The sequence below is a fragment of the Vanacampus margaritifer genome, chromosome 15, assembly GCF_051991255.1.
Source record: "Vanacampus margaritifer isolate UIUO_Vmar chromosome 15, RoL_Vmar_1.0, whole genome shotgun sequence".
Classification (NCBI taxonomy): domain Eukaryota; kingdom Metazoa; phylum Chordata; class Actinopteri; order Syngnathiformes; family Syngnathidae; genus Vanacampus; species Vanacampus margaritifer.
In genome coordinates, this window is record NC_135446.1 from 7,931,501 (window position 1) to 7,958,146 (window position 26,646).

The 26,646-nt window shown below is 41.2% G+C and overlaps 4 protein-coding genes across 7 annotated transcripts in view; 2 read left to right on the plus strand and 2 right to left on the minus strand.

Annotated features, from left to right (window-relative positions):
* Window positions 1-3,707, plus strand: part of iqsec3a (IQ motif and Sec7 domain ArfGEF 3a) — a 43,914-nt gene extending 40,207 nt beyond the window's left edge. For 2 of the 3 annotated variants that reach the window (XM_077545650.1, XM_077545652.1), the window contains one exon: window positions 1,518-3,707. In XM_077545650.1, the coding sequence (XP_077401776.1) occupies window positions 1,518-2,036 (519 nt within the window). In that variant the 3' untranslated portion in view covers window positions 2,037-3,707. The remainder of the gene's footprint in view (window positions 1-1,517) is intronic. The other variant, XM_077545651.1, reaches the window with a different exon arrangement.
* On the minus strand, window positions 2,913-10,511 carry slc6a1l (solute carrier family 6 member 1, like). 2 transcript variants are annotated; one of them, XM_077545654.1, is made up of 15 exons: window positions 10,281-10,511; window positions 8,086-8,426; window positions 7,892-8,023; window positions 7,685-7,785; window positions 7,500-7,609; window positions 7,028-7,160; window positions 6,712-6,846; window positions 6,307-6,410; window positions 6,115-6,239; window positions 5,934-6,046; window positions 5,739-5,870; window positions 5,578-5,680; window positions 5,412-5,512; window positions 4,455-4,622; window positions 2,913-4,349 (listed from the first exon to the last, which is right to left on the minus strand). In XM_077545654.1, the coding sequence occupies exons 2-15, from the start codon at window positions 8,324-8,326 to the stop codon at window positions 4,254-4,256; spliced, it is 1,794 nt and encodes a 597-aa protein (XP_077401780.1). In that variant the 5' UTR covers window positions 8,327-8,426; window positions 10,281-10,511; the 3' UTR covers window positions 2,913-4,253. The 2 variants fall into 2 exon arrangements, with proteins under 2 accessions (XP_077401780.1, XP_077401779.1); XM_077545653.1 differs by having other exon boundaries at window positions 10,266-10,510.
* A 3,038-nt stretch (window positions 10,512-13,549) lies between these two features.
* LOC144034959 (sodium- and chloride-dependent betaine transporter-like) overlaps window positions 13,550-26,646 on the minus strand; it is a 13,157-nt gene continuing 60 nt past the window's right edge. Inside the window, exons 1-17 of the mRNA XM_077544188.1 lie at window positions 26,519-26,646; window positions 25,818-25,940; window positions 25,398-25,599; window positions 24,609-24,743; window positions 22,973-23,113; window positions 22,728-22,845; window positions 21,372-21,425; window positions 20,872-21,001; window positions 20,017-20,151; window positions 17,370-17,473; window positions 17,165-17,289; window positions 16,628-16,740; window positions 16,418-16,555; window positions 15,467-15,569; window positions 15,304-15,404; window positions 15,086-15,232; window positions 13,550-14,536 (exon numbers count right to left, since the gene is read on the minus strand). The exon at window positions 26,519-26,646 is cut by the window's right edge and continues 60 nt beyond it. Coding sequence (XP_077400314.1) covers window positions 14,375-14,536; window positions 15,086-15,232; window positions 15,304-15,404; window positions 15,467-15,569; window positions 16,418-16,555; window positions 16,628-16,740; window positions 17,165-17,289; window positions 17,370-17,473; window positions 20,017-20,151; window positions 20,872-21,001; window positions 21,372-21,425; window positions 22,728-22,845; window positions 22,973-23,113; window positions 24,609-24,743; window positions 25,398-25,587 — 1,896 coding nt within the window. The 5' untranslated portion in view covers window positions 25,588-25,599; window positions 25,818-25,940; window positions 26,519-26,646 and the 3' untranslated portion in view covers window positions 13,550-14,374. The remainder of the gene's footprint in view (window positions 14,537-15,085; window positions 15,233-15,303; window positions 15,405-15,466; window positions 15,570-16,417; window positions 16,556-16,627; window positions 16,741-17,164; window positions 17,290-17,369; window positions 17,474-20,016; window positions 20,152-20,871; window positions 21,002-21,371; window positions 21,426-22,727; window positions 22,846-22,972; window positions 23,114-24,608; window positions 24,744-25,397; window positions 25,600-25,817; window positions 25,941-26,518) is intronic.
* LOC144034960 (protein mono-ADP-ribosyltransferase PARP11-like) overlaps window positions 26,271-26,646 on the plus strand; it is a 16,656-nt gene continuing 16,280 nt past the window's right edge. The window contains exon 1 of the mRNA XM_077544189.1: window positions 26,271-26,646. This exon is cut by the window's right edge and continues 25 nt beyond it. Within this exon, the coding sequence (XP_077400315.1) occupies window positions 26,546-26,646 (101 nt within the window). The 5' untranslated portion in view covers window positions 26,271-26,545.

A 26,646-nucleotide genomic window follows, 5' to 3' on the forward strand; every position in this document is an offset into this window, starting at 1 on the left:
CATCCGTCCGCAATCGTCAAAGTTGTCATGCAAACACCGAACAGCTACTCGGTGATAATGATGCGATGTGATGAAACGGACAGTCAGCTTGTTTGTTCACAAAGTGGCGGAAAAGGAGATCATAAACGGGTTTGGGAAGGAATCCATTCAAAGCATCTTGTTGTAAGAAAGTAATAGCGGCTGTCCACCTGACTCGTAATCCAAACGGCAGTCATTCACTTTGAACAAGCTCATCAAAATAGACTAATATAATAGAAGATTAAGCAGCAATAAATATCTTGAGCGTTATTACCCTGAAGGATTAATAAATGACGAGGAGCCACCAAAAGTTGCTGAGATCATTGACCGTTCCTGAAAACCAGGGAAAAAAACTGCTTGCTAATCCAATATTGGACTCAACACTGGTCAATTGTTTCAGAATCACTCAAAATCATGAAGAGAATAATGGGGATGCTGCCAAGGGACTACCTCAACCATAATGGATCGTGCGCTCCAAGATTGGTGGAACACTACCAGGAACGTCGGCTTAAGGACTGGATATGGATATATGGATAAAGGATTCTTGTTCTAAAGATAATTCTAAAAAGTAGGGGTTGAACCAGTTTGTCGACTATTTGACAAATCGACTTTCGACTCGCCATCGACGTTTAACACTTTAAACTAGAACATTCTGTGGAGCAACAAAACTACTAATGGCTAACAAAGCGACACAGTTTTCATGTCTCCACACGTCCCGGAGTGTGAAAGTAAGAAGGATGTGAATGAGGTTCGCGGTTAGCATCGCTTGCTTTGGCAATTCTGTTTGGCGCTAGTCTTTAAAAATGTAATAATAGCGGGACATCTGGTTGGTGACCAGCAATGAGAGCAGTGGTGCGAACTGACACTTCATCTTTGCCACCAAAATGTTTGGTTAATAATGCACAGAGAATCGTAATTTTACGTGAAAATGATCTGTGGCGTAAGAGAGGTTGGTGACCGCTGTCAATAAAAAAGATTATAATGGACTGCAAAAAAAACCTCAAGTGATTCAACCCCTACTTGGGAATAAACAGACGAGCTACACATCCAGTAGAGAAGAATAGCGCAGAAAATAATGTGACTTGTGCATCGTGCCTTGTTGCTTGTTGGACGTCTTGTGTGCTTCCCCTCCTCTTCTACCAACCGTATATGTTCTGGTTCCCTCTACCCAATCCCTCCCCCGAGTATCCTCGTGTTGGCTTCCCCCCCTCACCCCCCATAGTGCCACACAGTGGTTTGGAAGGGCGATACAGGTGCCCTCAGTGTCCCCTTTGGAACCACCAGGCTCACTCCCCCACCCCTCACGCACAACTCTCATCACTGTTTCCAGCATCCTCGGAGGACCACACCAAGCCCCCTCACGTGTGTGCGTGTGTGTGTTATGACTTCACCACCACCTTCACCCCCCAAAAAAAGAATAAAGAGGGCATGACGGATCGTAGCGGAGGAACCAGCTTGATAACATTTGATGCTGTTCTCTTGGCTGTTTTCTAAACTAGGTGTCAATTCACAACAGGCTTCAGACGTACCAGCTCAGCAGCAGTCCCGAGAGCGCAGGTCTTCTTAACCACGGGGGGGAACTGCTCTTGCACCCGGGGCTCGACGCCTCGCCCCGACACCCCAGCACACCGGCCCACCGGCCACGCCCCCAGTCCGCCGCCAGCGTGGCCGACCTACGGCCCGAGGCGCTTATCCAGTGTCAGCAGATCGTCAAGGTCATCATGCTGGATAACGGCGGCCACGCCCGCATGGAGGCCTTCCTCAGCCATGCGCCACCCCACCCCCACCCTTACCCCCACTATCACCCGCACCACTACTACCAGCATTATCAGCTGAGCCAGTCGGCCACGTCCACGCCCCTGCGCTCGCCCGATGCCTCGCAAAGCAGCGGCGGAGACGGCCACCAACCTCCCCTCCCGCCGCCGCCGCCGCCGTACAACCACCCGCACCAGTACATCCCTCCGGACCCCCGCCTCAGTCTTCACCGGACCCCTAGTGGCTCTCGGAGCATGGTGTAAATAGAATTTAGTTATTCCCACTTCCTCAATTTAACGGTACACAATGTACTTAGAGATGAAAGATATCATCAGAAGAATAAAAAAATATACTTATTTAAGAAAATATGCTTAGATTTGAAAAAGAAGAACCAAGCAATGTTGTGTATAGATAATATTTGACTTGATTTTCAAAAACTTTTTAACTCGAGCTAAAATTGTGTATAAACAAAGAACCTGCGACTGTTGTGCCAAAAAAGAAGCGGGAAAGAAAGACTTCCAAACATTTCTTGGACACTTTGCTCCCATGCCGGCTAGTTTTTTTTCTTTTCTTTTTGCTTCTCCAGGAAATGGACTGCTTATATTCAGAAGACTTTTAAAGCGAGACGCACTGTGGCCGCCATGTTTCTCTTCGAGGGGACGATGACGCTTCTTCGCTTTTTCAGGGAATCTCGAATTTCCTCGTTTATTTTTTTAAGCCTTTGTGCGTGTTTGCCACCCACTTTCTGCGTCTTTTGTCTTCTCGTATCTCCTGTTTATCTTTATAGCCTGACATTTATCCCCAAAAAGCAAGAAAAACAATGAATAAACAACAGCTTGTCGAGACAGAAAATGCTGATAACAGTAACCTAACCGGTCTGGGGCATTATCTGATCTCTCTTTTCCCTGAGCGTGGATTGTAAATATCACATCCCAAAGATGTCGCAAAGGACAAGCAGTCTCTTAATAATCACATGACCTTCACTCTGAAATGGGTCACTCGTTTCCCTGGTCCTCATCTTTTATGCATTAAAAAAAATATATATACATATATATACCCAAGTGATCTTTAGCTTCCAGACTCGACCAGTCAGCTGACAGCCACCACGCAGATTGATCTTTTGAACTTTGCGCGTCTCTTTTATTCACAGATATCACATGGACTGTAAAAAAAGAGAAAATTGTGTTCTCAAATGAGAAATGTGCGAATCCTGCTTCATGTATCGATTTCAGCATTCTTGCAGCTATTTTTGCTATTTCGAGACATTTTAAGATGACAAACACATCACAGTTGTATAAAATGGCAACAGTAAGTTAGGAAATACACCCCTGAACAAGCACCTATGTTTATTCATTTTTATTGGCTTGAAAAACAAAGAAAGTGTTTGTTCTTATTGTTTAGTTTGTTTTGCATGTTATCCCCAAGAATGTTTTTGTGCATGATTGAATAATTTAAGTGTGTGAGCACATGAATGGGAATTTTTTTGTCATGTAAAAAAAAATAATAATACAAACAATAATAATAATAATATATTGGATTATTGCCCCATTCAAGTGGAGCGGCCACTGCAATAGGTAAATGTCAGGTTCTGTTTTCCCCTCCTTAACTGTTGTTTTCTTGGGAGATGCTTTTCTATGTGTGTGCGTGTACGGGACGTCACCATGGCAACTAATGTAGCATTTAGGGAGTCCCAAGAGTGACTGACTTTCACCTACGACAGGACACTGACCAAAGGGCTCTCCCATATATACAAGTGCACTGCTTCATCAATGACATGATGACAACATATTAGGGAATTTACATTTCATTTAAAAAAAGAAACAGAAAAACAAGGAAGTGTGAGAGAAATGAGCCATCACTTCCCGCGGTTGAATTCCTCTCTGGAACTGTCTTTGCAGTGTATCAACATACTATTAAATATCATATCAAGTCCATCTGTGTTTGCTGTGCTTAGTTCTTGGAGGTGTTATGGAGAATATAAATAATATATTCACATCTGTATTCATCTTATTGTGTGCATTTTGCATCAGCATTCAATTAGAATTCATTCAAGTTAAAGTATATACATATAGGAACACTCAGTGTCATGAGACATTTCATTAGGTACACCTGAGAAAGCTAACAATCCATTTGATCATTATCTAATTTTAATGTAATATTTTATAATATGCAAGTATAACCCCTTTTCTGGCCGGTATATCTTATAATATTAAATGTAAATATTGTATGTCTAATGTCCATTGTAAATGTCGTCAATCCATTAATGTCATCAATAATACAATATGGCCTACGTAAATATACACAAACTTTTGCATTAGCATATGCATTCACATTCACAGTTATGGACACAATTTCCTTTTTAATTTTTTTTAGCTGTAAAATGTCCTAGTAAAATACAGCAAAGTGCTACATCCAAGTGTCAGATGTCACTAAATCTGTCCCAACAGGGTGATTATTATTTTAGGGATGACAGAAGGCGGCTAGACGAGCGCTTCACCAACATCCCCAGTGTAAGTAAAAACATGGTGACCCGATGGCTTATCTTCCTGCTGCGAGGTCGTCATCCTCTTCCAGCGCTGAAGGTCACAAGAGAGCAATATTTATTGTTTCTATTAAACTCCCTGCATGCATCGTTTCCAAGTAGGGAAAGAGAGAGAAAGAGGGCAAAGGTGACGCTGTACCTCCTTGATGCATCCCGGCGTGGTGCACAGCATGTAGATGATGTAGCCAGGGATGAGCACCATGGAGGACATGGCCATGAACCAGCCAATGGTTTGGCCCCACACGGGGTACACGTACTTTCCAAGAGTCAAGGGCGTCATCTCCACAGCACTGAAGGTAAACACACCCTGAAATAAAATATATTTGAATTTTAAGGGGATGTGAAGTATGCTAACACATGCTGATGACATTATCACCTTACTAGCATCCCAGTGCTTTCTAATCGAGTTTGAAATTCTTTAACTCATTTGCTCCCAAAAACGTATAAATATTTGAAATATTGCCATGGTCCCAAAAACGTATTAAGAAAAAATAAATATGCTAGTGCTTACAGAATGCTTTGATGCAGCCTCTGACCTGACGAGAGTATAAGAGATCAGCCAGGGCCATGTTGCAGCAAGCTCTTTTCCCCACGTTTTTCAATAGGTTTGTAAATATTGATGAAACTTAGCTATATTCTAATGCTAATTGCTGCAAAACGGAAACAGATACAAATATACTTTTTTTCTGATGAAAAAAGAGACTAATATTTCTTTTGGTGTGTTTTTATAGCAATAGAACACAATATTGTGTGGGCCTTGCAAAATCAGTCAAAATCCAGTAAAACAGCCGGGAGCGAAGTGGGTTGCTTAATGTTAAAATGGCTGGCAGTGAATAAGTCAAAAAGATGTAGGCTTATGAGCCAACTACCCACAGGAAAAGTGGATACTTGATAACAATATTTGAATATTCTCAGCATGTTTTCTGGGATCTATCCAGTCGTTTTGACCATAGCTGTTTGTTGTTGTTGTCCCTTTACCACAACAGTACTAGACATAGACATAATGATTGACACCAATTTGATTGAGTGACACCACGACAGTGACAGATTGGTGTCACAGAGTTCGAGTCAATGAAATAGTTTCCAGTCGGCCTACCAGGCAGATTAGCGGCGTGAAAAACTTCCAACAGAGCTTCCACCAAATGCAGGGTCGGTAGCCGATCATGTCCTCAATGTCCTTGTAGAACCTCTCGGCTCCTGCGCCGACAAATCCACGTCAGGTAAAAAGACGAGTCGTCGTAAACGGCACGAGCGCTTCCTACCGTAAAACCAGGCGATGGAGACAGTCTCAAAGAAGACAAGGTAGAGGAGGCACATTCCGCTGGCTGAGTAATAATCAAACAGCTTGAACACGTACAGGCCACCCTGGAAGACACGGCGGCAGATGTAGCACGTATCGGAATTGTTTTGTCATGTGGTGTACCTGCGTGATGTTGGAGAACCCGATGAGGAAGGACACGAAGCAGACGACCAGGATGAACACCTTCTTCCTCTTCCTCAGCAAGAAGGGATACTCGTCCATCAGAGCAGTGATGAAACCTTCCACCGTGCAGAACTGATTGGACGCGACAAGGCTCATTAGTGTATCGTTTTGTTTGCATGCTGTTGCCGCGTGTACCTGGCTGTCCAAGCCCAGCATCATTAGCATGGAGAAGAAGAGGATGGCCCACAGAGACGACATGGGCAGCTGCGTGACCGCCTGAGGGTATGCCAAAAATGCCAAGCCAGGACCTACAATTTAAAAAATATTCCATTATTGCCACCCTGTACTGTACCAGTCCAACATGTCAATTGAATACCCGAAGCGGCTAACTCCTGAACGGGCTTCTTAGTGATGTGCGACATGAAGCCCACGATGGAGAAGATGACAAAGCCGGCGAACATGCTGGTGCAGGAGTTGATGCAACACACAATGATGGAGTCCCTGAAATGGACGACAGTCCAATCAAAATGGCCAACGTGCTTTAAGGTTGTGATGGGGCCGCACTTACTTGTACACGTCGTTATTGTAGTTGTTGTAGCTTCCCAGTGCGATGAGCGAGCCCAGGCCAAGGCCGTAGGAGAAGAAGATTTGAGTGGCCGCGTCCAGCCACACCTATGACATGTAAAGATATCCGGAAAACAACCTCGCATTGTCACAATTTATTTGTTTATTTTATTTTTTTTACTATCCAAAAAAAAACAACTAAAATCACCGCAGTCTACACAAAACATAAAGCTCCAATAAAGATAAAAATAAACATTTTTAATCAGGACAAAAAATAATAAATATGTACCCTAACGTATCACCAAAATTTGGCCATTTTTTATTTTCTTCTGAAACTCAAAACAATCATTGTTGTCCAACAAAAAGCGATGAATTGTGGCGTGTTTCTGATTATTTTTGGACATTTCACCTCTGAGCGGATGAGCTTATTGAAGTCCGGGGTGATGTAGAAGCGGATGCCGTCGATGGCTCCCGGGAGGGTGACCCCACGGAAGAACAGGATGAAGAGCATAAAGTAGGGATAGGTAGCTGAGAAATACACCACCTAAATTGAGGGAAAAAAACGTCTGAAATTTGCCTCTATCTCATCTCCATTGTTAACACTTGCGATATTTTGTCCATCTTGCTTTCAACATTTGTCAAAGTTAATCCTCCAATAAGCAAAGATAAGAATCTCATATTGCACCTGTCAGTTAATTTACCAATCATCCCCCAAAAATTCTGACCTTCCCCGTCCACTCCACTCCTTTCCAGATTGAAAAATAGACGAGAACCCAAGCGAGTGCCAGGGTGCCCACCAGGGGCCAACGGAGCTCCCCGGGCTCATCCAGCCCACTGGACAGCTGGTGCATGTTACGCCTGCCAAGACACACAGAAGTGATGTTTGAGTTACTCCCAGAACTGTTCCCTGTCTTGTGTGCAAGGCGGGATGGGGGTTTGAAGTTGACCCACGGCGTCACCGGGTATCAGGCAAAACGCCGCCTGTGTGTAAGGAGCTGTGGTGGCCACAATGTGAAATTTAAAACCCAAGACCCGTTGCCCATTAGCCCCTTTAAGCAATTGTTGCAGTAACAGACACTGACATTCACAGACTTATCTGAATGCGCAAAGCACATTGGCCGAATTTCTTTGAAAAGAAAAGAGCAATAAATGCCGGCTCGACCGCTAGGCCAGTGATGGAGAAGGCATTAGACTCACTCCCAGAATTCTGTGACAGCACTGGTCAGGTTGGTAGTGTCCTTCAGGCTGTAATTGCAGAAACACTTATCGGTGTTCCAGGCATTGTCGCAGTTTTGCCAGGGCAGCTCCTGCACACACAGAAACAGAAGAAGCTCCGAATCTGGACATCACAAACCTTGGCGGAGGTCTTGCCTCGAACATACCGAACTAAAGGAGTTGAACAAGTAGTAGAGGGCCCAGGCTATGATGATGATGTAGTAGATGTTGAGCCAGAAGGACAACACCACTGCGGCCAGACCGACACCTGCAGACACAACAGAAGCAATCAGCATATCTGCTAAGTGCCACCTTGACCTTTTTCACTTCTCTCCACCAATTACTTCAAGGAATGTTCACTTCGAGGTCTTTACCCTTCATCATCGGCATGAGCTTCCACACTCCCAGACCTCCCACTGAGGTGAACTGCCCAAGAGACGTCTCCAGTAAGAAGAGCGGTATCCCGGCAAACACCAGAGTCATAAAGTATGGGATCAGGAATGCACCTTGATGGGAATGACCATGAATCAGTTGTGTCAAATCGGGCTCTCGGTGCATAAGAACCTACCTCCACCATTCTTGCCACACAAATACGGGAACCTCCAGACATTCCCCAAGCCGATGGCGTAGCCCACGCACGACAGCAGGAAGTCGAATTTGCCCTTCCAGCTGCCTCGGTCGGGGGGCTCCTCTTTTTGTTTCTCTTGATCCACGGGGGGTGCCGCATGCTCCATTTCCTCAAAGGGAACCGCTTGCTTGACCTCACTCGGGGAGTTCAAGTCCACCGTACTCTGTCCGGTCTTGCCCATGGTGGAACCGCCTCTGAGAGAGTGGAACCTTTGGCGCTCTCAAGACTAGAGCTGTGACAAAGTCCTGATCTGGGAGATCTTCTCACGCTGGCTTTTGGTTCTTTGGTGGACAGATGCAAATATGCAGAAGAGCTATGAAACATTTATTCTGTGGTTTACAGATGATGACTTGTTCCAGTCTAATGCTCGAGTGTGCCTGCTGACTTGCATAGGAAACAATGTTAAACTTACTCTGATCAATAGCAGTTAAAAAAAATATGCTAAATGTAGCACAAAACATGGTGACTATCTCTTGTGGGAGCAGGAATTGGGTGAGGAGATAACGGATTCGCTCTGGGGGTCTGCACTTAAACGAGTACATGCCTCCTCGATATGAGCACGACATGCTCTTATTCAGTGCAAAATTGTCCACAGGGCTCATTGGACTAAATAAGGGTTGTCCAAAATATATGAAAATGTGCGCGGTGTAATCAATCCCCAGCTAATCACACTCACATGTTGTGGTCTTGCACGTCTTTGTATAGTTTTTGGGTGAAAGTTTTCCATACAATTTCAAAAGTGTGTGGCTCACTGGTCAAACCAGATACTTTTGTTGCATTATTTGGAACAACCCTACCAGCACTAAAATTATCCAAAATTAATCAAGACGTGATTGCTTTTGTTACTTTACTGGCAAGATGATTGATCCTACTTAGATGGAAATCGTCAGCTCCTCCAACTCATGCTATGTGGCTTAAATCGGTCCTGCACTGTTTACATTTGGAGAAGATCCAATACATGCTTAGGGACTCTCTGAATGTATTCAATGCTAGATGGACACATTTTCTTTCTTATGTTAGGAACATTTATTTCCCTGATATCCCTGACTAATTGGCTTGCTTTGTGCAGTTACATGATGGCCGTTCCCCCCATCGGATTGGACTATGTTTCTGTTATTGGAGTGTGCGCAGTTCTTTTTATCTGTACACAAGGCATTTTTTCTCTCTTTTAATTCATTTACAGTTGAGTCAAGCGACGAGGAGTTACCCATTACGGTGGGCCTATTCAATATTTTATGATTGGATGTACACTTGTCGAGGTACTATTACATTTTTTTTGGGGGGGGGGGTATGTTGCTAGGGATCTATGTTTTCCTTTTTCTATTGTCACCTAGGATGCCGCATTGAAATTGTCTACAGCAGGGGTGACCAAGTTCAATCCTCGAGAGCCCCCTATCCATGTCTCCCTCCTTCAGCGCAGCTGAATCTAATGATCAGCTCATCTGCAGAAGCCTGATAACGATCCTGATCATGAATCAGGTGTGTTAGTGGAGAGAAACATGATAAACAGGCTGGGTGGTGGCTCTCGAGGACCAGACTTGGCCACCCCTGGTCTACAGCCTAAGAGTGCTATGTTTATGTATCCTATCCTATGTGACTGAAAAGACTGAATTAATTTTTTTTTTTTTTTAAACAACAAAAAAAACATGGCGACTATCTATCTCAAATAGCGAACTGCAATATCTTGTGTTCCACGTCCGGATGACATCATACGATCAAGAAGTTGGCACACTGAGAGGAAAGCATTTGCTGGCGATTGATTGGCCTAGAAAATGTTCACATTGCCACTTTTCATTTGATCACTGCAACAAATGTGCAATCACATGGATGCAATATTTATAGCTAGGTGCTGATTGATGCTTATGAAAAAACATTGTGCAGTGATGCAGATGATGCACACTTGAAATTTAGATGACTTTCTAAAAAGTAACTGGACTGAAAAGTAAAATCAATTTGGATCAAAGGAACCTGCATTCTTTTGTAAAGTGACTTCTCACAGTAAAATGAATCACATTTTGATTTCACGTCATAAAAAAAAGAAAAGATTATTATTACTCCTCTCCGTTAACGTAAGCTCTCTTTCTCAGCCGTGCAATATGACAAGGGGAAGAGCAGCCTACCTGCAAGATGCCCACCTCATCAACTTCTTCACCTCAACTTGATCCAAAGGTAAAAGTGTCAATTTGGGCTGCCGCCTCAGGCCCATGGGAGGCTCTGCGCTTCCTGAGAAGACCTCGCCGACATTCTCCACTCACTCTTTCTGTCGGCGCACTGGTGCTTGTCCTTGTTAGCCGCAGCTATCGAGTGGCTGCTAATAAAGTTCGACCTGTGTGCCTGCTTTGATTACAGCTCAGTGCCCGGACATCCTCAGGCCATATGGGATATGCCGAACACACACACACGCACAGTGGTGACACATTGTGTGTGATGTGTGCATATGATATGTGTGTGTGGGTTTGACACTTGCTAGTATCCACAAAAGAAAAGGCCCCCATCTCGGGAAAAGTTTGGGAAATTAATTCATTAACCAGACAACAAAGTAAGCACATACTGTATCCAGCCAAAAGTTTTGGGACACACCACCTAATTTAAAGGTTAGTCCACAAGTCCGTTCTTTAATCCAGTCCACAGAATCAAATTTGTATATATTTATATGTATGATTTAATTTAACCAGTTTATTTATTTTATCCAGTTCAGTACCTTCTGAGCTCTGCTGTGGCCAATTCTACGGGAGCTGTTTTGATGGGAACACCATAAAATGTGATGAGCTTGAACAGAGACTGGGAAGCAACAGGATGAAAATTCCCACACTCTCGTTCCATAAACACTGTTGAAAGTCTTCCCAGAGGAGCCCAAGGTGTGTTTTTCGTATCATGAGCCAGGATTTATCGAGGGCCTTCAAGGCAGCATTTAATGGTTTTACAAATTCATGTTTTCCTTTTGTTTTCGTATGTTGCCATATTCCAACAGAATGTATTTGGAAATCCCCTCTGAACTGATAATAAATCTAAACGCGCCTTTCAAAATCACCTCTGGGCTTTGAAGTGCACGTGGAGATAGTATTGGCCTACTGCTGCAGCTCAGGCTCTAAAGTATTGCATTGATACAAGTTTAATCTGTCCCATTATACTTACAATTCAAAACAATTGCATCTCAAACCATCTTTCCCCATTGAAATGACTGGAAATGTCATTAATCTGTTCTACCAAAAAAAAGTCATGTTTTCTCTCAAGGAAATTAGCACAAGAAAACTTTAAGTGATGACATGATAAATTAGAATGTAATTATTATTATTTTTTGCTTCAAGTCAATGGATGTTGTGCTGCTCTTTCTGTTGTGCTCACCTGGGGGCAGTATGATACAGACAGATGGATATACATAAACGTGATGGTCATAACTGCAGAAAATCGCAGTAATAGTAGTTTTTTTTGTAGAAGATAATGACTATATGCCTCTGAGAAGGGCTTTCTTTTTAGAGTGAATTATTTATCACATTTTCCATTAAATAATTGATTAATTGAACGGATTTGCATGGTGCCAGTAACGTCTAGGTGAAAATTTTTTTGTTGTCGAGCTATCCAACTTGGCCCTACCTGTGAGTATTGTACATATGTTTCCCCACGGTTTGTGTCTGTTTCTGAAAGAATGGTACGTTGGGTCACTTGTATCTCAAGGCGCCACTGTATTTGTATTAATGGCCGTCGTTTATCCTCCATGCCAGAGAAGAAGCCAGGAAGTCTGACAGCGAGAAACAGACAGTCCCCTCGCGGTGCCAAATGTCCGAACGTTGCCACTTGACAATTGGGTGACTGTGGAAAATAAAAGTTTGTAATTGCTGACATCACAAGAAGGCAGTCGTCACTTTGACTTTAACTTTCATTTATGTTCTCTTTGGCGGCGCCTCCAGAACGTAATCAGCCCCCATTATCTTTGCCAGCGACGCTCGGGGGAATCAAAATGAAGCCGCATCGATCGGCAGCCTAGTAAACACAATGATGGAAACCAGCTCTGACAGCCGCAATCCGGGCGGCCATCTTGGTGTGAGATGACGGCGATATAGGGGAGGCCTCATTAAGCGCCTTGAATGGGATTTCATCTCGTCATTTGAAAAGCTCAGCCACACATCCGTGCGCCCACGCATTGTAAGAGGACTCATTCATCTTCTCTTATGTAAATTGAAGAGGAAACATGCTTTATGTTTGTGTAAATTGAAGGGAAATTATGTTGCAATGAGTTAATAACATTTGCAAGGAAATTAATTGTATTCATTCCTGCACATTGTGTTGCTGCTGGCTCAATAAGTAAGATCCCAAATTATATATTTTTTCTATTAAATAATTAGTGATGCACTGGAAGTTGTTTGTTTTCAAAAATATTTTTGAAAATATGTTTATTAAAAAAAAGTAAAATAAAAATCCAAAATAATTTAATTATTAATGTATTCTAAATTAATGTAGTATGTCAGTGCCTTCATCCAAAGATATTTTTGAAAGGGTAATAATGAGATAAGTACACATGTAAAAGTATATTATTAAATATAAAACAATATAAAAACAAATGAGTAAATATTTTTGTCAAATTTAAGTTGCCTAAAAGTACATTTAAAATTAAATCTAAAAAATATACATATTAAATATGAAATGTAAAAAATAGATATTGTCTACATTTTAAGTTAATTTATCTAGTTTTATCAAATAGTAATATCAATGTAGTATAAGTATAAATAAATATATATAAAAAGTAATAATTAAGAAAGAAACAAAGTACATGGTATCCAGAAGAATTTTTAATTTACTGTTTAACTACATTAAAAATTAATATACTATTTATGGTGTGTATATATATATATATATATATATATATATATATATATATATATATATATATGTATATATACAGTATATATATGTATCCTGTCACAATTTTTAAACAGTTTTAATTATCATGTAGCAAATGACCGGGGATTAGATAAAATTAATTGAACGCAAATTATTCATTATTAATGAAAAAAAAAAAGTACTATTATAAAATCTATTTTAAAAAGTACAATACTTGTAGTATAACAACTTCTCAGCCTGTGAGAAGAAGTGCTATTTAATAAATAATATGTTTGCCATGTTTATTATTTCCTAGAAACACAAGTATTGTGGTGTGTGGCCATCACACATACAGGATGTGGAAATATTGAGCCAGTTCTAATCAGTAAGTAACCATTTCCCAATTTACTCAATTTACTATGTTTTTATCATTCTCTCTAATCCGCGTGCTGATGCCAAGTTCCTAATTAAGAAGCCCGAATGCTGCAGAGGTGCCGTTGCCATGGAAACCCAATCAAAGCAATCCGACCCGTGACCAAACAATAAGACGCCACGAGCGGCAACATGATCGTCATATCATTTATTGCAATCATCAAAAAGTTAACCAAATTGAGCAGACTGTACTGTAACTGCACATGGACAAGCGCACACAATGAGACTTAATGGTCCTCCATCAACTGTGGGGCAACCAAACAAACGTAATCACGCGTTAATCGAATGCCGCATCACATCACACACACATGACCGACCTCGGCATTACACACACGCACACTCAATATAAAAGAATGAGGTGCACTGGTGAGATTTGTTATGTTCCAAATGTTACATACAGGTGCATCCGAACTTCTGAAATGTATGCTAGAAGTGTTACATGTTTACAGAGTAAATATACAGACTGGCATGCATGCAGTATAGTGAATTTCCATTCAAAAGTACATTTTTGCAGAAAATGTTGATGTCAGTCAAAAAAAACAACCCAAATACATTCATGTATCTCATGGAGTCATTTTTTGAAGGCCATGCTGACTGTTCTCCTGTTAGCAGGTTTTCTTGGGGACCTATCCTCCATTATTCGCTGCAATACTTTGACCAAATATAAAAGTAATGATTTGACACAATCTTGGTGCCAAGAACTATGTAGAAATTAACTGACGAGCTTCATCCATACAAAAGTAGTGCTTTGCCACCATGGACTACAATGGGGCCTTTTGTTTCGTGACCACATTTGTATTTTTGCTTTCACCCCCGCTATAACAGGGGAACACTTTATTCTTTTTCCAAGCCAAAAAAGTGAAAAGATCAGTGCAGTGATTTGGGCTATGCTAATGGTGTAAAATAACAAATAGGTGCACTGATAGGTCCGTAAATACCTGTTGTAACTGTAAACACAGCAGATGACGTCGTGAGTCCTTTAAACAGCACTGACTTCCCCTGTCGCCATCTTGTGGTCTCCTCCTCTCGCCGTCCTCACTCGTGCAGGCCCGCGCACAACAAAGCCGCACACGCTCAGGCGGGCATTGTGAGGCCGAGCCTGGCGCAGCTCGCTGGACGCCGTCGTCATGTTGTCAGGAGTCTGATTGGCCCATTTGAGTTCAGAAGAAAAGAGCAGAAAATGCTTTTTTTTTGTAAATATGGACCTACACTATATATTTCGATAGTTTCACTCCAGTAACGTAAACGGTTTCATTAAGTTCTCTTTGTTTTAAAACAATTTTTATTAATTGGTCTTAATTCACGTGGTACAAACAGAAATGTCACTCGTGATTGAAAGGCAATGGGAGCATTTTTAGTTTTTTCAAAAATTAAACGGCCTACAAAATACCACCTTAAACGTAGAAACGACCTTCAGAGATACAATTGAACTTGTTTCCGTGTGGACAGGGTTTGGGACAGTTATTTTTAATGTCGAAAAAAGTGATTTTTTAAGTGCCGTAGTGGTACGCAGGCTCCCTCTAGTGGTACACGGGCAAAAAAAATACTGCAGTAAATGTTGAACCTGTGCATAATGTTACTTGAGCCATTCCAACCTTTATTTTTTTTATCCAGTACAGTAAATTTGTTCAATTGTTTTTTAACACATCATACAGATCCGATTTTCTTTCTAAGTCGAACGAGCACTCACCCTGCACAAGGTGACAAAGATGAACGCGGGGATGCAGATGAGCGGCGTGAGGATGAGCAGCGAGCCCACAGCCGTGGCCCACCTGCCCAGCTGGTAGTTGTACACCATCAGCGAGTGCGTTTTGGCCAGGTCGAACAGCATGGTGACCTGTCGCCACAAACAGCAAGTCAGTCGGCCGGACGCGACGACGACGACAACAGGAAGTGAGACGGGCTTACCGCGCAGAGCAGCGGCGTGACAAACAACCAGCAGTACTTGAGCACGGGGAACGGCCGGTACCCGATCATGTCCTCGATGTTGTCCAAGAAGCGATCGGCGCCTGCCAGTGCAAAATGGTTTCATATCAATCGCTCTGTATTCATTATAAACACAGCCACCTACCATACACCCAGCCGATGACGACACTCTCAAAGCAGGCGATGACGAGCAGGCTGGTCCCGCTCGGCCCGAAAGTGTCAATCAGGTGGAAGAGCGTGATTCCTCCCTTTAAAAAAAATAAAATAATGTTTTTGATTGTTTTATAGACGTATTCTTTTAAATATGTATGATTAACTGATAAAATAAAATATAAATATAAAAAAATACAGTTCTCATAGAGCACTATTCCTTCATAAAATGCATATACAGTTCATATTAAAAGTCTCCACACCGCTGTTCAAATGCCAGTTTTTGTGATATAAAAATGCAACATTTCAAAACTATTTTCACCATGAGCAACTTGTAACCTGAACACTCAATTTAAAAATATATTTTAAAGTTGAATAACTGCCATAAGGTGCTTGCACACCCTCAGAATGAAGCACTCACGTTCAAACTCATGTTAAGTGATAATGAGCACACACACCTGCCACTGTGCATCTGTTAAAACCCTGAACAAAGTTCAGATGTTCTAGCAAGCTTTTCACAAAAGCCTGTCATTGTTTAATAACAATAAGGAACATAGAAATTAATGTATATTAGCATTTACAATATAATTTTAAAATAATACAAATCGTCGCTGCTATGTGAAAAACACTTACGTCCATTTTCTTTCTTTTTTTTTTAAATTATTTTTTTTTTACGTTTTTTGGAACGTCCGCATTCAGTTTCATCCCAAAAACGTAAAAAAAAAAGTTACTTTTTTTTTTTCACATTTCAGCTACGTAATATGAATGAACTATGGAAATAAAGCACTATTTCTCCCATACAAATAAAAATTGAAAAACATGAAAACAAATCTAAAAAAAAATGTATGTATTTATTTATATGTATCATTTTTAAGAATTAAGAATTCGCTTTCCTTTCTTTTCCCACCAGATGGCTTCCCCCTATGTTCCCCATTTGTCGTGGTACCTCCGTGACGAGGGGCAGGCCCAGCAGGAAGCAGACCAGTGCGATCACCAGAACCAGGATTTCCCGAGCGCAGGGCCTCCTCAGATACCTCGGGAACAGATCGCTGATGGCCGTCGCTAAGCTCTCTACGCACACAAACTGCGAAGGAAAACAGTTGAGCTTTTTGGTTCGTTTTGAAGGAAGATTGCGTGTGTGTGATGCATGACATGCCTGTGTGTCCAGACCCAGGAAGAGCATCATGAGAAAGAACAAAACGGTCCAAAAAGTGGCGCCGGGTAGCATTGAGAGCGCTTTGGGATAGGCGATGAAGGCCAAACCTGGACCTGGGGGATGCACGGGGCAAGACATTAAATCCCAGTGGCAGAGATTAACATTACGCAACATTTTATTACTGTCCTTAAAAGGTCGGAAGTACATTTCGGTCTTAAATTTTTTAACTTCATTAAAAGAGTTGAATCATTACTTCTAAAACCAGTCTTTTTTGCACAAGTATCTATACTAACATAAATGTTAGTACTAGGGCTGCAGCTAGCAAATATTTTTTATGGATGGGAGGTGGGGGTCACCATTCTCACACGCTTTAAAAGGCCTGGCCTGGTGAGTGACGTGGGTGTCACGTTGGAGTTGCCTGTTGTGAGCTCATACTAACTGGCTAACCGTTAGCCAGTCTGCGTGTTATTCGATGAATGGTTTCAGTCCTTTGCCGCCTCTGTTCAATGCAGAACATGAACGTGAATGAAGACCCACCACTGTGAACGACGTCCTCCACCGCCAGGTCCAAGTTGAATGCCATAAAGCCCAGCGTGGAGAACACCACGAAGCCGGCAAAGATGCTGGTGGCGCTGTTCAGAAGGCACAGCGCCACGCAGTCCCTGTTGTGGTGAGGTCAGTGAGGTCAGTAAAACATGAGGAGGTGCCGGTGCTACTGCTGATACTGATGCTTCATTTGTACCTGTAGCAGTTGTTGTTGTACTTGTTGTAGCTTCCTAAGGAGGTCAAGACTCCTTGGCAGACGGCATAGGAGAAGAACACCTGAGTCCCCGCGTCCAGCCAAACCTAGACAGGGTGACGATAAATAAATAATACAGTGGACCCCGCAGTATTTGTGGGGGATGTGGACCAGGTCAGCCCGCAAATACATAAATATATTATAAATGCATTGGGGGGGTTAACTCTCCAACATGCAATATATTTGGACATTTTCCTTAAAGTGGAAGTCAACCTTATGCATTTATTGACAATAATATGTTATATGTGACCTCACTAGTCTAAACATGACATTCTAATTAATATTATATTTGTGGAAAATTTGTTTTAAAGCAAAATCCACCCGTTTTTATTCATCACAGGGGGCGGCCATTTTCCCACTTGCTGTCGAGTATCAACTGAAGATGGCATCAATGTTGCTCAGAGTTAACGACCAATCACAGCTTACCTGTTTTCTGAAGCTGTACTGTGATTGGTTGTTACTGAGACCTGAGCAACTTGATGTCATCTTTAGTTGACAGCAAGTGGCAAAATGGCCGCCCCCCGAGATGGATGAAAACGGCTTGATTTTGCTGTTTAACTGATATTCCACTAACGCAATATCAACCAGAATACCATATTCACAACGCTGCATAGAACATATTATTGTCAAAAAAATTTACTTCCTCTTTAATTTTCTCATTAAAGTTGTCTAAAGTCTGCAGCGTGTACTGACAACCCGAGAAGCATGTCGGCATGCGCCTGCATCCTGGCGTCTCTGGTGCGGGTGTTCCCCCACCCCACAACAACACATGGTTGCCATTAGTGACGGGCACCAACAAAACGGATGCAATTTACACATTGACAACATGCCCACTTCGCTTGCACAGACAAAGCCATTATGTCCTGGGTGTTTTTTTTCTTTCCTTTTTTTCTTTCCTTTTTTTTTTATATATCATCCTCCCCGGCGCCCACTGATTCACTCTGGACAAAGGAGACACATTCATATGTGGAGAACACGGCCAGATGTTTGATGCATGCAGGCAAAAAGTTGGCCTCTTAAGAAGCCACGTTGCATAACATCCCTTTTTGAATATAATACAAGTGTTAATTGAGGAAGTCTGTGTAACACCGGCATTGATAAATGAATGAGAATCTAAAGAGAAGGACAGGAAGTCTGCATGGGCACGACCCCCACGTGCTGATAACCCCTGACTCCAAGACAGCAAGACTCCACTTGAATATCCAGCAACACATGTTCCCATTGTGCTCAAGCATGCCAACCCGGTGCAGCGCGGTATTCCCCCTGTGGGATTCCACATGCATCTTTGTACTGACCGCATCCACACTTGTCTACTTTGAGCCCATAAAATGAATAAAAGTCTTTGAAACTTGGAGGGGGTGTGCTGCTTAAACGTGCTTGACAAATCCCAGTTCACTTTCAGCTTTCTCTGTTTGTTTTTCTTGTTCGGGAGGAAAGCTTGAGAGCGGAAACGGAGCAGGAGGAAGAAACGCATAAGGGCGGGCGTTTTAAGGGGCCTCCGTCTGGGGTTAGAGACGGCCTCAAAACGGAGCATCAAGGGTGCAATATGGGTGATGCACTGAGCCCTCAAAGGTAAAAAAAAAAAAAAAACATCAAAACAATTCCTGAATGCTGGAAACAATGTCTATATATATATTTAAAAAAATAATAATAAAATGTTATCTAAGTGGTAGATAAAATTGATGAATAGACAAACAAATATGCATATTTTTAATTCTAATAATTACAAATAGAGAATATTATATTAATTATGAATACACAAAATATCCCATAAATACTGTCGTCTAGTTGAGAAAAAACTAAATTATGAATAAACGTGTAACATAGATGCACAAAGCCTAAATGGGGTTTAAAAAAAAACAGAATGAGCACATTTGTTAATGTTGAAAATTGTTTATATTAAAAAAGAACATGCAAATTCTTAATTATAATGGAAAAAAATACTCAATTGTTTTTTTTATGATACAAAAAGAGCAATATTCCTCCCTAAAAAAAATGCATGTCTTTATTTTAAATTCTAGTAATACAAATACATTTAAAAAAAACAACAACACTATATTTCCATTTTTTTATTCAATAATAACAAATACGTAAAAGCAACAAAAGAGCACATTTGTGAATGCTGAAAATTATACACAGCATAGTTTTTATACCAAAATATGAAGATATTGGTTTAATTATCAATTACTAATTAACAAATTAATTAATAATAATGACAAAATACATAAAACATTTATCCTACGTTTTATCTTAAAAATGATCCAAAATATGATTTCACTATTCCACATCTATTTTTATTCATAATGAAAAAAATGGTTTCAAAATAATAATAATACTTTAAAAAACAAAAACAAAAAACGTGTGCAACGTGGGAAGTACACAAAGCCCTGGAGGAGTTAAAAACAAAAGCAACACAAATAGCACATTGGGACTGCTGAAAACGATTTAGCCCACACAACTACATTTCATGCTTTTGTTGCCACGAGACACAACTATGCCAACAACACAAAAGGACATTGAAAAACTTTTATTCTACAATCATCTATCACATATTAGTCTATGCAAATGAAAAAAAAAGTGTTCTTCTTACCTCTGCGTTGCCCAGCCTACTGAAGTCGGGCAAGAGGTAGAATTTCAGGCCCTCGCCGGCACCGGGTAGCGACACCCCTCGGAGGAAGAGGATGATGAGCATCAGATAGGGGAAGGTCGCCGTGAAGTACACCACCTGTAAAACAACGTCACATATTTCAACATTCTCTCAGTGACCTTTTAATCAATATTTGTGGACGGGTGAGGGGGAAACGGTAAATTAGATCAAGCAAATGCTATAGAGATAAAGCAGAGTTATTCATGTGGTTAATTTTGCCGTTGCCACCTACTGGATTGGAATGGGAAAACATCAATCATAACTTTTATTTTTGTACACTACTATGCAAATACAGTGTTACAATGACCAAAGCTGTGAGCAGCGATATAACGGGCCTTCGCGCCGCCACTAAAATGACTAAAACTAAAAATGTCTTGGTGTCAAGTACATGTGGTTTGTCTTTTAAATTGACCCCTTAAAATACACCTGATGTAACCAAAATCACCCTAAAATGGCCGCTTCAAACCATAATGGCCAAAACTTTTCTGGCATGGCTTCTTGATATTGTTTTGGTTGGGCTACTCATGATAATCATGCATACCAAATTTCATCCTCCTAAGAAAAAAAAATCCTGGTAAACAAGGATCCCTGGAAATTATCCTAAAATGGCCGCTTCAAACCAATATAGAAGACTTCCTATGTCTTTTCAGGCATGGCTTCTTAAGTCTTTTTTGTAGGTCTACTAATGATTGACACACCTGACAAATTTCATGTTGCTCAGTGAAAATGGCTTCAAGGGCTGGATTTTCCAATAGTGCATGCTTAGGTCCTAATGACATTAGTTGTATGCATAAACACCTTTCCGGTGGATTTAATCCCCTTCCAAATGCAGAAGTAGCAAATGACCCAGGCCAGCAGCAGGCACAGCGCCAGGTCCCAGTGCACCTTGCCGAGGGACATGGACTCGGACATCCTCAGCACGCGATTGCTGTGCAGGAAAAAAAAAAGAATGTGCACGTCAATCAATCAATAGAACATTCCGCGTACTGTAAAGCAGCGATAAACAGAGCAGGCTGCAGAACAAACCGACGAAATGAGCACAACATGTGCAACACAGAATTGGGAAAGAACAAGCATATGTTTTAAATACACTTGGCACTTAACAGCTGCCTCACATCAAAATATTTCAAAGTTAGGGCAGTTGTGCAACTTTCATCCATGTTTGCATTCAGACGAGTGAACACATGTGGCTGGTGAGGAATGCATTGCAAGACGGACGCTTATGTTTACCTTGTGCTGTCAAAGAAATTGTGACTCTGTATGCGTGAGTGTAAGCGTGTTTTTGTTTTTTTTCTCACGTCCAGAATTCCTCCTCAGCGGACTTGACCATCAGGAAGGATTCATTCAGAGATCTGCGGAGGGGCAACAACGCACACAATGAACAAGTCAAGGACGGCTACGGATCAACAATTATATAAATGTGCAGAGGTGGACCAGCACGAGGGTTCCCAGCGGGACGTCTTCTGAATTGTTCTCATGCATTCCAAGTGGATGATGGTTATGGTGTCATTGCGTTGAGTACTTGAGGTTCAGGGTTGGAATCGTTTGGGATTTCTCATAGTTTTGATTTCATTTTGACTTTTTTTTTTTTTTGTTAGTTTGAATTAAATTTTAGAGCAGGTTTGTTAGTTCTTAAGTGCTTTGTTTTACTTGAGTTTTTTTTTTTAAATAGTTTTAGTTTGTTTTTCTTTTTTAAATATCATATCTGTGGATAAAAAAGAAAAAGTCACCAAGATTTGTCATCAAAGTCATCTGCAATTACCAAAGGACTGCTCTGTATATGGCCGTAAAGTAAGACCAAAATAAAGTACATTTTAAATGCTCATTTATCAAATTAATTGACAAAGATGAAAACAAAGGACATTTTTGCTGTAATTATAGTTACTTTTAGTTCGTTTTATAAACATTAAAAAAAAGTTTTAATTAGTTATAGTTTTTTTAAGCACTCTCATTTTTATTTTATTTTGCCAACGAAAATGTTTTTGCGATTTTTGTTTTATTTATTAATTTGTTCGTTTTTAAGTATAATAACCATGCTGGGGTTGAATTTCTTTTTTTTAACATCCTATGAATCTTTTCTCTACAAAAATGTCAATTTTTAATTTTTCAGTTTAATAATTTTTTTTTATCATATGGGCATTTTACCCTAATTAAAAATAACAAATAAAAATAAAAAGTAATCAAAGTAATTAATTGAGTCAGAGTTTGCAATTATTCCAATTCGAATAGACAAACATCTAAAATAGGAATGTCTAAATTCCGATATTGCTCAACAATATCACTTTAACTAACAACTTTATAAAATAATTATGCTTTATCTAACTTAAATTAAGCCAAATTCAGCCACATTGCTCTTAAATTAAATGTACTTTCTTTATTTACACTCGCAAAACAATTGTCAGCTGAAATGTGGACATTTTTAGGCAGACATGACGTGACGGTGCGTAACATTGCTTTCTTTTTTAGGGTTAGGTTTGGCTTTCTTCCTAACACAAAATACTCAAGTAAAAGTAAAAAGCTCCTTTCTTGTGTTTTTGCTTATGTTGGAATTTTGTCAGCAGAAGACGAAGAAATTGGACTTGAGCGAATGGGTCCAGCTGCAAGCAAGCCAGAAGAAGAGGAAGGAGGCTCCCCTGACGACACAAGCAACTCACATGTCAGTGACGTTTTCAAAGTAGTCGTAGGTGCTGATGTTGTTGAGGAAGGACCAGTTGGCATCGGGTTGGAACAGATGCGGGTTCGCGTAGGGGCCGATGCGGCCGTGACAGTGGTCTGCCATAGGAGAGTAAAGGTGAGGAAAGCGCACCAGGGCGGGCGTCTTATAGGAACATTTAGCGAGTGTTTGATGGGAAAGCGCTGGCTCGGGCTTAATAGAAGCCAGATGCTCCTCGCCGCTCACCGCTGTTCCACCAGTTCTCGCATGTGGACCAGGGCAGCGGACTCTGGAAGGAGTTGAACAGGTAGAAGAGGACCCAGGCCAGCACCACGATGTAGTAGATGTTCAGGTAGATGATGATGACGAGCGAGGCCATCCCCACGCCTAAGAAAGACAACATCCAACATCACGCAGTTAATCACTAAAACATTTTTTTCGACTGTAGTTTGACTAGTTTTTCGGTTACATGAAATTTTTCACTTTTCATAGGTTGTGCATTCTGGTATAGAAACAATGACGGAAATAGCTTGAAATTGATTAAGTACTGTATAATAACCGATGCTGTACATTTTGAGAAGTGATTCTCACTGTGGTGCCCTCTAGTGGTCCTCCAAAGTATCACTGAATTAAATACAAATAAGATGTCCACCATTGGCATTCACTTTGTAACCTCACAAGCCAGATTGATAATTGTGATTCATTCAAGGTAGTTCTTCACATTATCAATCGGGGATGTCACTTGGCAGATCCGTTCGGGAAAGGAGGGACTTGCTGGACAATACCTCCAGCTGATTGGACGATGACTGCCTTTTTTGGGGGGGCGTTAACATCTTTACCAGATAAAAATAAACAAAGTGCTTCTCGCTTTTCAAATTCAACAATGAAACGGTGAGTAATTCTGTGAGAACAGAATTAATTGGAATGTCCATTCAACTGTTATCGGTCATCGTTTTTTTGTTTCCCCCCCCCGCCTTCGGCGCTTCTTGGTTTGGTCCCGCCCTAAACAACGCCTAATTGGTCCGAGCTTAAAAAGGTTGGCAGTAAACGTATCAGCGGGAGCGGTACAAGATGTATTCGCCAGAGTTTGTGAATTCACAAATACTGCGAGAATTCAGCTTGCTGGCAAGATTATTCACTTTGTTCAAAACTTTTAATCCATTATAGTACATGTTTTGCTTTTCAAGTATAATTAAGTTGTGTTTAACTTTTAAACAGTACAATACATTTGCATGCCTTTTTAAAGTATTTATTTAAATATGATTTTCAGGTGTATTTTATGTGCAGTACATTTTAACTTAAACACATTTTTCTATTCCCTAATGTTACAGTAGCGTAAAATAATAAATACAGCTACACTTTGTAGGATTATACTATATTTTATTGTTGGTCATTGTTAGGATACTTCGATAGCTGAGTATTTTTTTAGGTTACTTACACATGGTGTAAAAAGGTTGAGAACCACTGATTTAAGATACCGTAACTCAAAATAAATTATAGATAATACATGAGTGAAGCACGGTGCGTGTTCTGAGCACATTCATTCTGGGTTCAACAACCCCAAGGCAAATGAAGAAGAAACCCAGGAAGTGCGGATGCATGAAACCAAACGTCTGCAGCGTAATCTGAATGGAAGTATGTTTGTGACGTGGAAATGCTGTGACTTTATTTGGAGGAAAATTTTGTTTTCCAGAAGACAGTACAATAGCATCATTACATTTGCATTTCTCATGACCATTTCTTGTGAACAAACGCCCTTTGAATTGTGCTGGGTTTGTCACAAGATCCACAAATGTTTACCACTACAGCTGCACGTCTTCATGCATTCAACAAATCCCAGCCTTGTTAAAATAGTTGACTTTTTTCCTTTTTTTAAGCTTACCCTGAAACATTGGGCAAATGGTCCTCCAGGCGGTGACGGTGCTCTGGCTTGTGTACTGGCCCAGCGCCGTCTCCAGGAAGAAGATGGGGATCCCGCCAAAGGCCAGGAACAGGAAGTACGGGATGAGGAAAACTCCTGCACGGTGTGGCAGAAAGGATGAAAGTTAAGAGGGAAAGTTTGCAAGATATTATTTTAGTATGTCTTTTTCAAGATACAAGCCGTTGTTTGGATGGTGTTTGCTTTGACTTGCAAGTAAATATTTGCATGACAACAAACAGCAGATTGGCATATATTCTTTATCCTCTGCAAAGAACAACTTTTACTGCATCTTACTGAGGAGTTTTGAGCGTCAATGTATAGCTTCTATATGTCTGTATTAGACATTCACATGCCACATCACTTGGCCCCGCCTCTTAAAGGCACAAGCATGTACAGAGACGCTACAATGCACATTCTTTTTTTCTTCATTGTTTGAGTAACATCGAGTTAAAAACAAAACCATTACAACAAAAGTCATGCAAAGGTGGTCCTCAAAATGCCACAATGTGATTAAAATTGTGTTTTAATATGGTTTAGATGTATCTAAAGCATGTGAGGGGGGTAAAACTATGTGGAGGGAAAAAACGGTTCATATGGTCTCTATAGTGCTGATTTTCACCGATATGGTGAGAAGATTTTTTTTTATGGGATAGGATCAAACTACAATTGTGTTGGGCCAACATCTTGAAGCCATTTTGGAGAACAATCAATCTCAGCATTCCCCAACTCCCACACACACACACATCTCACCTCCACCATTCTTATAGCACAAATAAGGGAATCGCCACACGTTTCCCAGGCCGACGATCTCTCCGGTCATGGAGAGCAAAAACTCCCACTTATTGGCCCACTTCTCCCTGGCCGGACCCCCTTGGTCGGCATCTGCTTTGTTTGGATCAGACTGTCTAGTGGAACTGCCTCCGGTTGTTCCTTCAGTCATGATGTCTCAAATCTGTTGTATGCACAGAATACACAAAATAAAGCTACTCATAACCTTTGCACTCACAATAGTCTGTCATCTCATCTCATTTACAGAGCTAATAACGGTTTTTGAATCAGCCAAATTGCTGCTCAATTAAAAAAAACAATTTCAAGCCAAAAATGTAATTAAGGTTTAATTAAAGTAAGCACAATTTGTTCTAGTGTCTCAAAAGGAGACATGCAACTCACCAGTGGGCTTTGCAGTGGACCCTGGCTGGAAAACTCCACAAATGAAGAAGTGGGCAGGAGTTAGGAGTGGGAAAAGTCTTGTTCTGAAATGGGGTGTGTCCTTGGAGGATGCGCAACGCATATCTGGGGGGAAGAAAGGGAGACTTAAGAAAGTGGCTATCAAGATGAATTGGGTGGTTGTAATGCATGAATGTGTTTATTGTGCATCGTGAAGAGACGATAATTGGAAGATAATTCAATGCAGCACCAAGAGAATTATTTTGAACATTTTATTACTTTGCATTAGGAACTAGCAAATAAGGATTTCCACTTATATTTATTGCATGCCTGGAAAAACAAAATGAGGTCAAACTGTACTCCCTTCTTGTCTGCTGCGTAATCACATGAACCGTGCAGGTTAAAATCAGGGCGAAATAGAATCATAATTGACGAGACGTGATTGGCGCGTGACAATGTGACGTATTTAGCTGTAACGTCCCAACCAGGAAGTGAAAGTGCACGTCCCAAACGTAAGATTTGGGTTGTTAATTCAGCATTTTTATGGCAGCGAGCGACTACTGCAATTCTGACGCCGCGAAAGTCACGGCATTCCGCGGCGAGCGGCGTCATGTTCGGGCTCAGCTTGCAGGATGAGTCGCCCAGATAAACGCCAGCGTGACTGAATCAACATCACGTCTAGAGCCCCCACGCCCCGCTCTTGCCTGGTGGTAGGTCGTCCATCGTTTGACATGAGCGCGATGCTAGGCACCAGAACGGCCGAGGATGAGTCCCCGGAGATGGAGGACATGGACACAATGGAGCCCAACTGGTGCTGGTTCTACCTGGCCGA

Bases quoted from the DNA above. Each gene is read 5' to 3' on its own strand.
- slc6a1l (XM_077545654.1), bottom strand. From the start codon at position 8,326: ATGGGCAAGACCGGACAGAGTACGGTGGACTTGAACTCCCCGAGTGAG. The intron at 7,786-7,891 runs GTAAAGACCTCG...TTGTGTCTGCAG, and splicing joins GCTCATGCCGATGATGAAGG to GTGTCGGTCTGGCCGCAGTG. The intron at 6,240-6,306 runs GTAAGTGCGGCC...CGTCCATTTCAG, and splicing joins TACAATAACGACGTGTACAA to GGACTCCATCATTGTGTGTT.